Source organism: Adiantum capillus-veneris, chromosome 19 (genome assembly GCF_014529385.1).
Source record: "Adiantum capillus-veneris isolate H3 chromosome 19, ASM1452938v2, whole genome shotgun sequence".
NCBI lineage: Eukaryota > Viridiplantae > Streptophyta > Polypodiopsida > Polypodiales > Pteridaceae > Adiantum > Adiantum capillus-veneris.
The window spans coordinates 112649855-112662955 of NC_140949.1; the positions used below are offsets into that span (position 1 = coordinate 112649855).

The 13101-nt window shown below is 45.6% G+C and overlaps 1 protein-coding gene across 2 annotated transcripts in view; it reads left to right on the plus strand.

Annotated features, from left to right (window-relative positions):
• Window positions 1-501: 501 nt before the first annotated feature.
• LOC147434678 (histidine--tRNA ligase, chloroplastic/mitochondrial-like) overlaps window positions 502-13101 on the plus strand; it is a 40569-nt gene continuing 27969 nt past the window's right edge. Inside the window, exon 1 of one of the 2 annotated variants that reach the window (XM_086491128.1) lies at window positions 502-723. In XM_086491128.1, the coding sequence (XP_086347254.1) occupies window positions 561-723 (163 nt within the window). In that variant the 5' untranslated portion in view covers window positions 502-560. The remainder of the gene's footprint in view (window positions 724-13101) is intronic. The other variant, XM_086491129.1, reaches the window with a different exon arrangement.

The window sequence follows — 13101 nt, forward strand, 5'->3', positions numbered from 1 at the left end:
AACACGTCTTCTTATGTCCTTGCAAACCAAATTAACCATTACAATATTCCTTTCACTTTGGGGCTTATTTCATTTTTCCAAAGTAATAGGCACTACCCTACTAGGTGATATTTTAACTCTCTATTCTCTCTCTCTCTCTCTCTCTCTCTCTCTCTCTCTCTCTCTCGTTAAAGACTCATCTCGACAGGTAGATCTTTGTGGGCTCTTAGCAATATCCCTACGAGCTAACATTCTCTCTCTCTCTCTCTCTCTCTCTCTCTCTCTCCTCGTTGGATAGATTTCTAAGGTCTCTTGAGATAGTTTCTTACGATGTTAAAAATTCTCTTCTTCTTCTTGAGTGTGCGTGTGTGCCAATAAAAAGAGGAAAATGGTATAATCACCCAAGTGTGGTAGATTGGTTATTCTTGAATAACGGGTCTTGAGTTCAACTCTCGTTGTCGGATGGATCTTTAAGGTCTCTTGGCGCAAAGCTTGAGTTCGAAGCTCGTTGACGACCTTAATTATTTCTTCTCTCTCATCTATCTAATAACTCTCTCTGCTCCTCTCACGGTGTCACAGACATGAGGCTTGCCTGCGTTCGTACATCGTGTTTGGCGAGCTTCCCATTGCTGCCCAGCCGCGCGCATGCGTTTGGCAGAACTCACCCTTTCGCTCCCCACGGCATTGGCTCCTTCAAGCCAGAACGTCTGCAGCTCGCGGCGCTTCTGCCATGTCCACTTTCAGGTAGCTCTTTCGGCGTCACAAGAAGCTTGTATCTTTATCTTTCTGCCCAGAAGTATTTCCCATGACTTGAATATATTTTGTCTTGTGATTGCAAGTGCATACTTGATGTGTGCATACGATTGCTTAAGGAGAATATGCACCTTCTTAGCAGTAACAAGGATGGGGCTACACTCATTGGATTAACAGATTGAACAGATAATGGAGCTTGATCAGAAGGTGTGACATTATATATCATACACACATATGTTACACATTCAACATTGAGATGGTCTCCACCGATTCTTTCGTTGAGAAGCCATAGAACATTAGTGTGAGCATTACGCTGTTGGTTCGGAGAGAGAGAGAGGGAGGGAGGGATCATAGACAATGGTTGAGGCCAACTACTTTATGGATATTGGACAGTTTGCAGTTTAGAGAGGCCTTAGGGAAGTTAGCTTGGTCGGAGAGATGTGCATCTTGGTATCTTTCCTTGGCTTTTGAGGTGGACAGTGAGTGGGTCCCTTCTTTGTGTCGTAGATCCGCATCCTTTTTAAGGGTACATCATCAGGAAATGTTAGTGGATGCGGATGATTTTGGAGACATGGCTTGGATGCTGTATATCAGTCAGATACCCAACATTGGAATTTGTGGTTTTCGCTACATATGTGAGGTGGACAGAGCTTTGGGAAGATTTGTGTAGACTTGATCACATTCCGATAGCTATACTTCACCACCTGATTAGAGTATCTTTATCCCTAGATGTATCTTGTGGTTTGATTCGGGATTTTTTCCCATGATCTCCTTGTATATCTTTTAGGGTTTTTCTCATCTTCTTGTATATGGACCTATGGTCGATTTTATGTAATGCAAAGGATCAAAGCCCCACTTTTATTGCAAATTAAAAAATAATAAAAAATAATATATATATATATATATATATAGAGAGAGAGAGAGAGAGAGAGAGAGAGAGAGAGAGAGAGAGAGAGAGAGAGAGAGATTTACTAAATGTGAGGTTGAAGTCAGCCTATGAGACAAATCAACTTTCATCTAATGGAAATGACAAAACAATCCAAACTGAATCAAAATAAAGAGAAAACCTTGGTGTATGATGGGATCTATGTGGTGGTGGGGGGGGGATGGAGCTCTAGTACTAGGGATGTGTGCATGTCTAAATGCTCGGGGTAGTATAACCATGTAGATGCATCAAGCTAGCTATCTCCATCCTATGCTAATAGGTGGGTGTAGAATGTGGTACATGGGAAAGGATCGGGGACAAGGGCTGCTCGGATGAATGCAGCTGGGTGAGCCACCATCTTGTCTCTCCTCAGCAACTCGACACTCTCGAGACTTGATTTCCTTGATCTGCCTGTGGTGGAGCCGTGGGGCACGACATCCGGTAACACGCGGACGCTGTCTGGCCCGGCTCATCTTAGCTTGCTGAGAGTCATTCCCCTCGGTGGGTCGGGGAGTGGAGGAGATGTGGTCCTTTGGAAAAAAATTGTAAGCTGTGAGACACTCTCCTCCCCCCCCATCGTGTCTCATGTGTCTGCAGAAGTGTATCTCTATGCCTCTGTATCTCTAGCAGGTACTACCCCAATTGTCTTTGATCTCGAGAGTGCACGATCTCACGCAGGGTAGGTTACCCTTTGAATAGTGACTCGTATCTGCCTCTAATATGAGCATAGGCTCTGCATCTGCAAACAAAATGCTCCTCACTTTCCACCTCCTCTCTGCATACTCCATAGACTCTCTCCTCCTTAGGAATGTTGTAACCGGCCTGTTCAATCCAAAAAGGGTGGTAGACTTTACTTTAAACCTTGATTTAGCTTTCACCCATTATTAGTCGTCTATTTTACCTGTACTTTCAAGACACAACAAAGGGGAGAGGGATACAGGCTGCTAGATTGCACCTGTATGAGTAGACAGACACCAGATTGACCCCTAACTTAGGCGCCCCTTTCGGTATTTCTTTATTGTTCAAAAGAGGGAATAAACGCTGTGGTTCCTACAAGCTGCCCCGCACAAACTCGGCTGAATTTCCACTGTTCCAGCGCGATTTCGGCAGCATAACTGTACTAGAACCCTTCACAGTCAGTATTCCCACGCATTGGCCAACTTTCCCGACGCATACGGGCGCTTTGCAAAACCTGGCGAGAATCTGCAGCACGCTGAATTCTCTGTTTTCAGCCCTGAAATTGCGCCAGATCACCTGTACAGCGGTCCCCTTGCGTCCCCGAACCTCCTGGGGGTATTAGGGTCCGTTTAGGGCCAAAACCCTAAACCTGCAAAAATACACAGCAGGCTGTAATTCACTGTTTCGGGCTCCGTTTCGCGTGCCGGTCGCATCCGTAGCAAGTCCTCGAGCTCCCGCACCTGTAGGGCTACTTGCCCTTTGAATCGGACAAGATTTCTGGCGTGAAACCTCTCCGAATTCACCTGTACTTGCGGGGGAATTAGCCGCTAGCTAATCCAGTACCTGTGCAAGAGGCTCTTGCCTCGGCAATCGCGCATGAACCCACACAACTGTACATTGGTCAAATGAAGAGCCCACTAGAGGGGCATAACATACTGCCAAAGGGGAGAGAGAGGACAGTGCGTAGCGTGCAGGGCATCACTCCTGGCACCGCACTGTGCATAAGAGGGAAAGCAAGCACTCCATAGCTCTTAACCTGTGACAAATCTGAAAATGAGGCTCTCCCCCTCCTAAATTCAGCGCCACTTCTTGTTGCATGAGGCAAGTGCACTAGAAGGTGCCACTTGGCACATTTATAAGCATTTTCCCGTTTCGGGGTTGCCGTCTAAAAATATCCCAACCGGTTGCCCAGTCGACTTCACGGCAGAGTAAGAAAATGTTCCCTTTGTCATTCCGGAGATAATGACGTCAACACATTTTCAGGTCCCAAAATAGCAGTTCCCTAAATTTTAGGAGATGTTGCCATTGTATCTGTCTAGGTCATCCGACCCTCTTTGTACACTGCGGCCACATCCAGAACTGAAATGTAGCCTCTGTAGCAAAGGATTCCACTTTGGCTAGTCAATGACCCCACTTTGGCTAACCATAGTCTTTGTCCAACCTTAGTGTTCTCTTGCCCTCAGGCCTGGACTCCCTCTGGACAGTTCCACACTAGCTATGCAATGCAGGGCAGTTAGATTTCCCGAGGGGTGTTTCCAAAAAGTGAAAGTAAATAGATAATAAGAAAGAAATCAACAAAAAGGATAGATAGTAGTCACACGCTGGTGACATACCCCCCTCTTGAAATCTCAAACGTCCTCGTTTGCATCTATGTCGTACATGCTCACTGTCAACACTGATGTATTCAACAACTGTCGACACATATACGACACATACATGCTCATTGTCAACCCTAGTGTATTCAACACCTCGTCGACTCATGTATTGCCTGTGTGTGAACCCTGTCCCAATGACATAGTGGTAGCTGCGCACTCTGCCATTGCTTTGAGTCACTAACTTTCCAATGACAAAATGGTAGCTGCACATTTTGCCACTGTCTTATAGTACACGTTGGATCCCGTAACACTTTCGAGCATACCCAAACCGACAGTTTAAGAATGCAGTTACATATGTACTCTTGAATAGAAGCAATCACTGTATCCTTGACAAACTGACAAGAAATACTCACTTCTATAGCACTAACCAAACTTTTGGACATTCCATAAGAGCAATTGCCAAACTGACAATCTGTACAGCTCTAACATTCATGTAACAGGTATTTCATTTGAGCTCACTTTAAATACCATGTACATCATTTGTTTCAGAAGCCATTGTCACACTGACAATCCATGTAGCTTTGAAACTCAAGGGGTCAAGTTAGGTTGCAAATCGAAGGCTTCAAGGTAAAGTGATAACATAGTTGGTGACTCTGCAAGTTCACCTTCTTCCATCCACTTAGCATCCATTGGTGGATAGTTTCTGAACTTTACCAAGTAACGCCTAGCAACCTTGCCTTTCACTTTCCTTTCTTTGTGTGCCAAAATCTGTTCAGGGACCAAGATCTCGTCAAGTTCCTCGACTTCCGGCTGATCTTCAGCTGGCATATCTTCTGGCACATCACCCACATAGGGTCTGAGAAGACTCACATGAAACGCATTGTGAATCTTCCAACTGTCAGGCAATTTCAGCCTATATGCAACATCACTGATTATGTCGCATACTTGAAAAGGCCCATAGTAACGCATGCTGAGCTTTGGAAACAGTCTTTCCTTGCCCTTCATCTTCTTTAACCTTGCCTTTTCAAAGCGTAAAAGCACCCAATCACCAAGTGAATATACCACTTCACGACGGTGACGATCAGCTGCTTTCTTTTGCTTTGCCTGAGTCCTTTCTAAGGCCACTTTGACCTTCTTGTACATTTCATCCATGTCCTGAACATACTTATCTGCTTCAAATATCTTGTCCTTTGTATGCAGTATGGGAGGAACTTTCTTGCCACCTTCAACTATCTCAAAGGGTGCCTTGCCAGTTGATGAATGCACTGTATTATTGTATGCATACTCCACCAATGGCAAATACTGCTCCCACTTTCCTTTATGCTCTGACACATAGCACTTCAGCAGATCTAGGACAGTAGAATTTGCCTCTTCTGACTTCCCATCTGTTTGAGGATGAAATGACGAAGAGAATTTGAGCGTGGTGCCCATATTCTCAAACAAGCCTCTCCAGAACAAACTTGTCATGCGTGGATCACGGTCGCTAACAATCGACTGTGGCATGCCATGATACTTGAAAATATTGCTCATAAACAAGCGTGCCATCTGATCTGGCTTTATCTTCTTCCTGACAGGAATAAAATGAGCCTGTTTGCTGAATCTGCAAATAATGATCCAAATACCATCGTTTCCTGTCTGCGTTCTCGGAAGATCAAAGATAAAATCCATAGCAATACTTTCCCATGGTTTATCTGGAATAGGTAGTGGTTGCAATAACCCTGGTGCCTTTTGCCTGTCAAACTTGACCTTTTGGCATATTAGGCATTCTCGCACAAAGGCATCCACATCCCTTCTCAATGTAGGCCAATAGAAGAATGTCTCAACCGCTTTAACTGTAGCATCAATACCACGATGCCCTGCATACTGTGGGACATGACTCTCTTCCATAACTTTGCGTCGCAATGGCTTTGTGACACACAATCTGCCATGCATCATCATGAACCCGTCTTTAAGAAGATAGTGTTCATGACGTTGTCCATCCATTAGTTGCTCGAAGACCCTTGCAAAATCTTTATCATTTGCATACTGTTCTCTCATATCATCAAGTTCATGATGATAAGGAATCGACACAACTGAAATTTGTGGCTTCCTTGACAAGGCATCAGCCACAACGTTCTTCTTGCCTTCCACATGCACAATCTGAAAATGGAACATGGACAAGATATTTGCCCATCGCATATGCTTCTCAGATAACTTTGTCTGTGTCAAGAAGTATCGCAAGGTCTGATGGTCCGTTTGGACAACAAAGTCTGCACCTAGCAGGTAGTGTTTCCAACTTAAGAGCGCATGAATCACAGCCAGTAACTCTTTCTCATAGACCTGCATGGTCATCTCTGGCCCTTGCAAAATTCTGCTCTCATAGGCTACTACCCTGCCATCTTGCATTAGCACTGCACCAATGCTACTACCACAGGCGTCACACTGGACAACAAATGACTTCCTAAGATCTGGCAACACAATGACCGGATCTGAAGTCATCTTTTCCTTTAAGAGATTAAAAGCTGAAATCTCTTTCTGTGTCCATCTAAAGGTGACTGCCTTCTTTTGAAGAGCATGTAAAGGTGAAGCAATCTCAGCGAAATTTCGGATAAACCTTCTGTAATAGGAGCATAGTCCCAAAAAGCTTCGGACATCATGCACCGTCTTCAAATTTGGCCATGACTTGATCGCTTCGACTTTTGCAGGATCCATTCTGACACCATCCTTTGAGACAATGTGTCCCAGAAAGTGAATCTCTTCCAGAAAAAACTCACTTTTCTTTGCATTGATGAGCAACCTATGACTGCGTAGCTCTTCGAACACAATGGCCAAGTGATGCCTATGCTCCTCTTCATTCTTTGAGTAGACTATCATGTCATCAAAGAATGTACCAACAAACTGCTGGTGTGGACGGAAAATTCTGTCCATCATCCTATTGAACGTAGCAGGAGCATTTGTGAGACCAAAGGGCATCACTAAAAATTCGTAAAGGCCAAACGTCGTTCTAAAAGCAGTCTTGTGCACATCCTCTGATCTAATGCGGATCTGATGGTACCCACTCTTTAGATCTATCCTGCTAAACATAGCTGCTCCTTCTAATTTGTCCATAATATCATCAATTCTAGGTATAGGGAACCTATTCTTGATGGTATTCTTGTTCAATGCACGGTAGTCGATGCACATACGCCATGAGCCATCTTTTTTTTGCACCAACAACATTGGAGAACAGAATGGAGATGAACTGGGCTGAATCAGCCCCTTTTCTAACAACTCCTGTACTTGGCCCATTATCTCTTTCTGCTGAGCCGCACTAGCCCTGTAAGGAGGCTTATTTGGTGGGCTACTGCCTGGCACCAAATCTATCGCATGGTCCTCGGGTCTCTCTGGCGGTAATTGAGACGGTAATGAATCGGAAAAACAGTCACTATACTGTTGTAAAAACATTGACCTTTCTTTATCTAGCACAGATAAATTTGATTCATCACAATCTGACACTTCACGTGCAAAAACCAAGTACGTAGAAAGATGCTTTTTCATTACAGAAGTAATAGCAGAAGCTGATACAGTAGGAATAGACTCCCCTTTAAGCTTTACATCCAGAATATGAGTCTTTCCCCTGCTCTGTACAGTGATCTTTTTGTTGTAGGCATCCAGGATTCCCTGTACACGAAACAACCAAGGAATACCTAACAACACATCACATCCGTCCAGTGGCATGATGTAAAATTCTTCAGCATCTACATAGGACTGGATATGTAGACGCAACTTTCCAATGATGGGTGTCACAGCCTTTGTATGGCCAGGACATGCCAAACCTGCCTCTGTTGTATACCCCACCTATTCAGGTCTGATTCCCAACTTTGAAGCCAATTCTGGGGAAATAAAGTTGGCTTTGGCACCTGGATCAAAGAAGATAAGCACTGTTTGATCCCTGACCTTTCCCCATGCTCTGCAAAGCTCACTTGCATCTGAATTTGGCTTATCGCCCACCATATCTGGCACTAGACCAGCCATGGGCTTCTTTCCTTTCTTGTCTTCCTTGTCATCAGAATCAGCTGGCCTTTTCTTTGTAGGACAATTGTAAGCAATGTGGCCAGGCTGCTCACATATAAAGCATTTGTTCTCTGTCCTCAGGACCTTCTTTTGCTCTTCTGACTTGCGAGGAAAACGTCTTTTCCATTTCTTTGCTGGTCCTTTTTCTGATTCAGCCGTAGCTTTGTCTTTCCCTGCGTTGGCTGACTCCTGAGTCCCTTTAGGAGCCTCATTGGGAACGTGCTTCTTGGCTGAATTTTTCTTACCTGATCGTGCCTTGACGCCAGTGTTAAATTCACAATCTTCTCCCTTGAGCAAACCATTGCCAGTGTTTGCTACCTCGATGAGCTGCGTTAAAGTAGTGACTTTTGTCTTCGTGCAGTACTTTCTCAATCCTTTAGGTAGGCCACAACAGTATTTTTCAATCTGTTCTGTCAATGGCACAAACCTATAGGAAGTTACTGGAAGTAGAGCTTTCCAAAACTTCCGATTGTAATCATCCAGATTTCTGCAAGTGGCAGCATTTAGCTGGTGCCATTCTGTCATGACATCTGCTTCAAAGTCATCAGATAACCATGCTGCTGCAAAAATCTGCTTAAAGTAAATCCATGTGGACGGAGCTTGCCCTTGAAGCAATAAAGTTGTCCACCATTGTCCCGCATTCCCTGTCAAGAAAGTGGCTGCCTTGCGGACCTTTGAAGCCTTTGTAAAGTTTCCCCCTGCATAGGCCTTGTCAAACTGCGGGAGGAATGAGAGAGCCTTCTTCCTGTCATCAAACCCTGTAAAGGTCGTGAAAGACACACCTTTGCCACCTTCTTTGTACGGAGTTGGCCTCTCCAGCGGCGTTAAATTGTCATATGGAAGTGACTGAAACATGGGAACACTATTAGGGTTCATCTGTGTTCCTTGGCCGCTATTAACTTGACCTGGAAATGCCATATTTGGCTGCTGATTTGTAATTCCAGCCATACCAAAATTTGCCTGTGGCATCCCAAATTGGCCCTGAGTGCTTTGAAACCCTGGTTGCATACCCATGACATTGTACATGGGGTTAGGCATCATCGTTTGAGCACCCCCAAACACTGTTCGTGGCGTGTAAAACTGATTTCCAGGTGCATGACCAGCCATGCTCTGGAATACCGATCCACCTCCAAAATAGCCAGGGTGTACTGAAGGTGGTGGAAAGACCTGTTGCATAGCCTGTAGGTTGCTTCCCTGCCCATTAGAACCAGCTATAGGCTGCTGAAAGGTGGCGGGCTGAACTGGTACAGCTTGAAAGACAGGCATCTCAGCCACCTGTTCTTGCACCTTAGGCATAGGTTGTGGAGACTGCATGTTCTCCGTCAAGTGTACAGGTGTTTCCATTGACTGTGCGGTATGAATCACCTGTGCTCGAGCCTTAACAGGCTTTTGAATATGATCCAGTGACCCAACTTGCTGAGACGGAACAGGAGGTTGCAGAAAGGCTAAAAACCTCGGGTTTTGCATTACTTGTGTGAACATAGCCACAGCAGTAGCCAACTGGGTCCTGAATATATCATCATCTGTCTGTGGTGGTCTTGAGGACTCACCCACTTCATGTGTCTGTTGACCCTGTGAAGAGGAAACCTCTTCAGTCACATCATCTGGTCTGTCAGCCATAATTGCAATTCCCTGTGTCTGGTCTATGATCCCCTGTGTCTTCAAGCCCAAAACTGACCAAGGCTCACTTCTATGGGAAAAAGTGATTTAATCCCGTCGATGGAACCATGTAACCGGCCTGTTCAATTCAAAAAGGGCGGTAGACTTTACTTTAAACCTTGATTTAGCTTTCACCCATTATTAGTCGTCTATTTTACCTGTACTTTCAAGACACAACAAAGGGGAGAGGGATACAGGCTGCTAGATTGCACCTGTATGAGTAGACAGACACCAGATTGACCCCTAACTTAGGCGCCCCTTTCGGTATTTCTTTATTGTTCAAAAGAGGGAATAAACGCTGTGGTTCCTACAAGCTGCCCCGCACAAACTCGGCTGAATTTCCACTGTTCCAGCGTGATTTCGGCAGCATAACTGTACTAGAACCCTTCACAGTCAGTATTCCCACGCATTGGCCAACTTTCCCGACGCATACGGGCGCTTTGCAAAACCTGGCGAGAATCTGCAGCACGCTGAATTCTCTGTTTTCAGCCCTGAAATTGCGCCAGATCACCTGTACAGCGGTCCCCTTGCGTCCCCGAACCTCCTGGGGGTATTAGGGTCCGTTTAGGGCCAAAACCCTAAACCTGCAAAAATACACAGCAGGCTGTAATTCACTGTTTCGGGCTCCGTTTCGCGTGCCGGTCGCATCCGTAGCAAGTCCTCGAGCTCCCGCACCTGTAGGGCTACTTGCCCTTTGAATCGGACAAGATTTCTGGCGTGAAACCTCTCCGAATTCACCTGTACTTGCGGGGGAATTAGCCGCTAGCTAATCCAGTACCTGTGCAAGAGGCTCTTGCCTCGGCAATCGCGCATGAACCCACACAACTGTACATTGGTCAAATGAAGAGCCCACTAGAGGGGCATAACATACTGCCAAAGGGGAGAGAGAGGACAGTGCGTAGCGTGCAGGGCATCACTCCTGGCACCGCACTGTGCATAAGAGGGAAAGCAAGCACTCCATAGCTCTTAACCTGTGACAAATCTGAAAATGAGGCTCTCCCCCTCCTAAATTCAGCGCCACTTCTTGTTGCATGAGGCAAGTGCACTAGAAGGTGCCACTTGGCACATTTATAAGCATTTTCCCGTTTCGGGGTTGCCGTCTAAAAATATCCCAACCGGTTGCCCAGTCGACTTCACGGCAGAGTAAGAAAATGTTCCCTTTGTCATTCCGGAGATAATGACGTCAACACATTTTCAGGTCCCAAAATAGCAGTTCCCTAAATTTTAGGAGATGTTGCCATTGTATCTGTCTAGGTCATCCGACCCTCTTTGTACACTGCGGCCACATCCAGAACTGAAATGTAGCCTCTGTAGCAAAGGATTCCACTTTGGCTAGTCAATGACCCCACTTTGGCTAACCATAGTCTTTGTCCAACCTTAGTGCTCTCTTGCCCTCAGGCCTGGACTCCCTCTGGACAGTTCCACACTAGCTATGCAATGCAGGGCAGTTAGATTTCCCGAGGGGTGTTTCCAAAAAGTGAAAGTAAATAGATAATAAGAAAGAAATCAACAAAAAGGATAGATAGTAGTTACACGCTGGTGACAAATGTCACGAGCTCGCCCCACCTCTATCTCTAGTCTGTGTGATGATACTCTGAGCTGACCAATCGCGGATCGTGAGCTGTGTGGCATGTAAATGTCCATATAGCGTGGTCGTTGTATGAAACCGTCCTCGAGTTCGGTAAGGAAATGATCTCTGTAGTGTGACATCTTCTGCTGAAGGGGAGATGTGATCCAAGTGTGTCTAATATATAGTTGCCAGAGATCCTATCAGAGCACTATGTTTTTCTCACGTAGTGAGAGATGAACCTGGGGTGAGTCGGGGTCATCCTAGAACGGTGGCAAGCTCTCAAGATCAAGGCCATGTGCTGCTAACCATGCTCTGACTTGGGTGTGCCAAGCTCTATCGTATCCAGAATCTATCTATACGGTTGCTTCGAATGCTCACCGTGTGAGTCTATCATTCGGGAGCTCTCTCACTCTCTGGATAAAGTAGACTGAAAGAGTGCCTCCACTACCATGGGGAGGGGGGAGTAGCAAGCTCTACACTGATGATGTCGTGTGGCACTGTGTGCTTGCCTCAAAACAAGCAAGAGATCATGCATACCTGTGGTCTCTCAATTCGTGCGCAATGGCTATCTATCAACCCGGGTGCCCATACTGGTGTTGCGTACATTAGGGCTTGGGTGACTTAAGGTATCAAATAGCCACCCCTCGTGCGGGGCTCCTGAAACTATGCCTGATGACATCTCCACTCTAACATAGCCAAAGCTACATATCCATGGGTGAGTGTCAGTGGCAGCCTGAGCCATGGAGAAGAGGCACTGTCTGCTAGTGAAGGTGACTCCTAGATAGACATAGGAGGTGACCACCTCGATTGTGCCTCCTGCTGCTATATATGTGGCTACTCCCTGAACTCACTTGGAGGTGTGGAAGATCATGACCTTGGTCTTCCCAAGGTTCACTGTCAATCCTCTGTGTACAAAACTCATCCAAGGCACTCAAATGGCTCTGTAGACCCTCTGGTGAGAGAGAGAGAGAGAGAGAGAGAGAGAGAGAGAGAGAGAGAGAGAGAGAGAGAGAGAGAGAGAGAGAGAGAGAGAGAGAGTAACGACTTCAAAATGCCAAAATGACCTATGAGACCAATCCGTTACAAACTCGTGAATCTGATACCATCTGGGTACAAAAAAAGAGACGTCAAAATGAATCTAGAAGTGCTACTAGTTGGAACTGCGTGGGGTATGTGTGGCCACCGATACAATGGGTGCCCAATACAAGAGGGTGATATAATGGGTGATGAATCCATCCTCATTTGTACTTTGGATGTCGAGATAGTATGGCTTGAATCCTCTGCGGTAATCTCCGTCAATGCTGTGAAGCTTCTCTCCTCAGTCGTGGGCGTCTTAATCTCTCTTGCTCTAATGCTCGGTCAATTAGAGTATGGCGGGTGTGAGTATGAGCTGAGCTTTGCAGTGCTGGTTGTTTCTCTATCTGTTTTGTGTCTGGTGTGAAGAAATCCGTAATTTGTCCCTGGGATTTGTCTCTCTCCAGATCTCCTTAGTGTCTGTGTAACTCAAGTAGATACAATTCAAGACATCTCTGGTCTTGATAGCGCATGACTCTAGAGAAGGGTTAGAAGCCCTCTCTGAATAGATAGTGGAAGCGACCCTGTATCTCGTAATACACTGTGCATTGAATATTTAAGGCATCTTTGTCTGTGGCTCTGTATGGCATAGGTGGCATATCCTGCTAGGTGATGGTATCCCTCTGAATCTACCAGTCTCAATCTTAAGTCTGAGTCTCAAGCTGGTGTGAAGATATTCGTATCTGACCAAGGGCACATCATAACACATGAAATGTGTATCCATATAGCCGGGTCAAATCACAATTCATCCCCTAAAGAGTTGGAGAAGATGCTCTCTATAGAAAGCCATCTTCGTGCCCGTGCCCAACTTCTGTGTCGACTCTATCCATGTCATC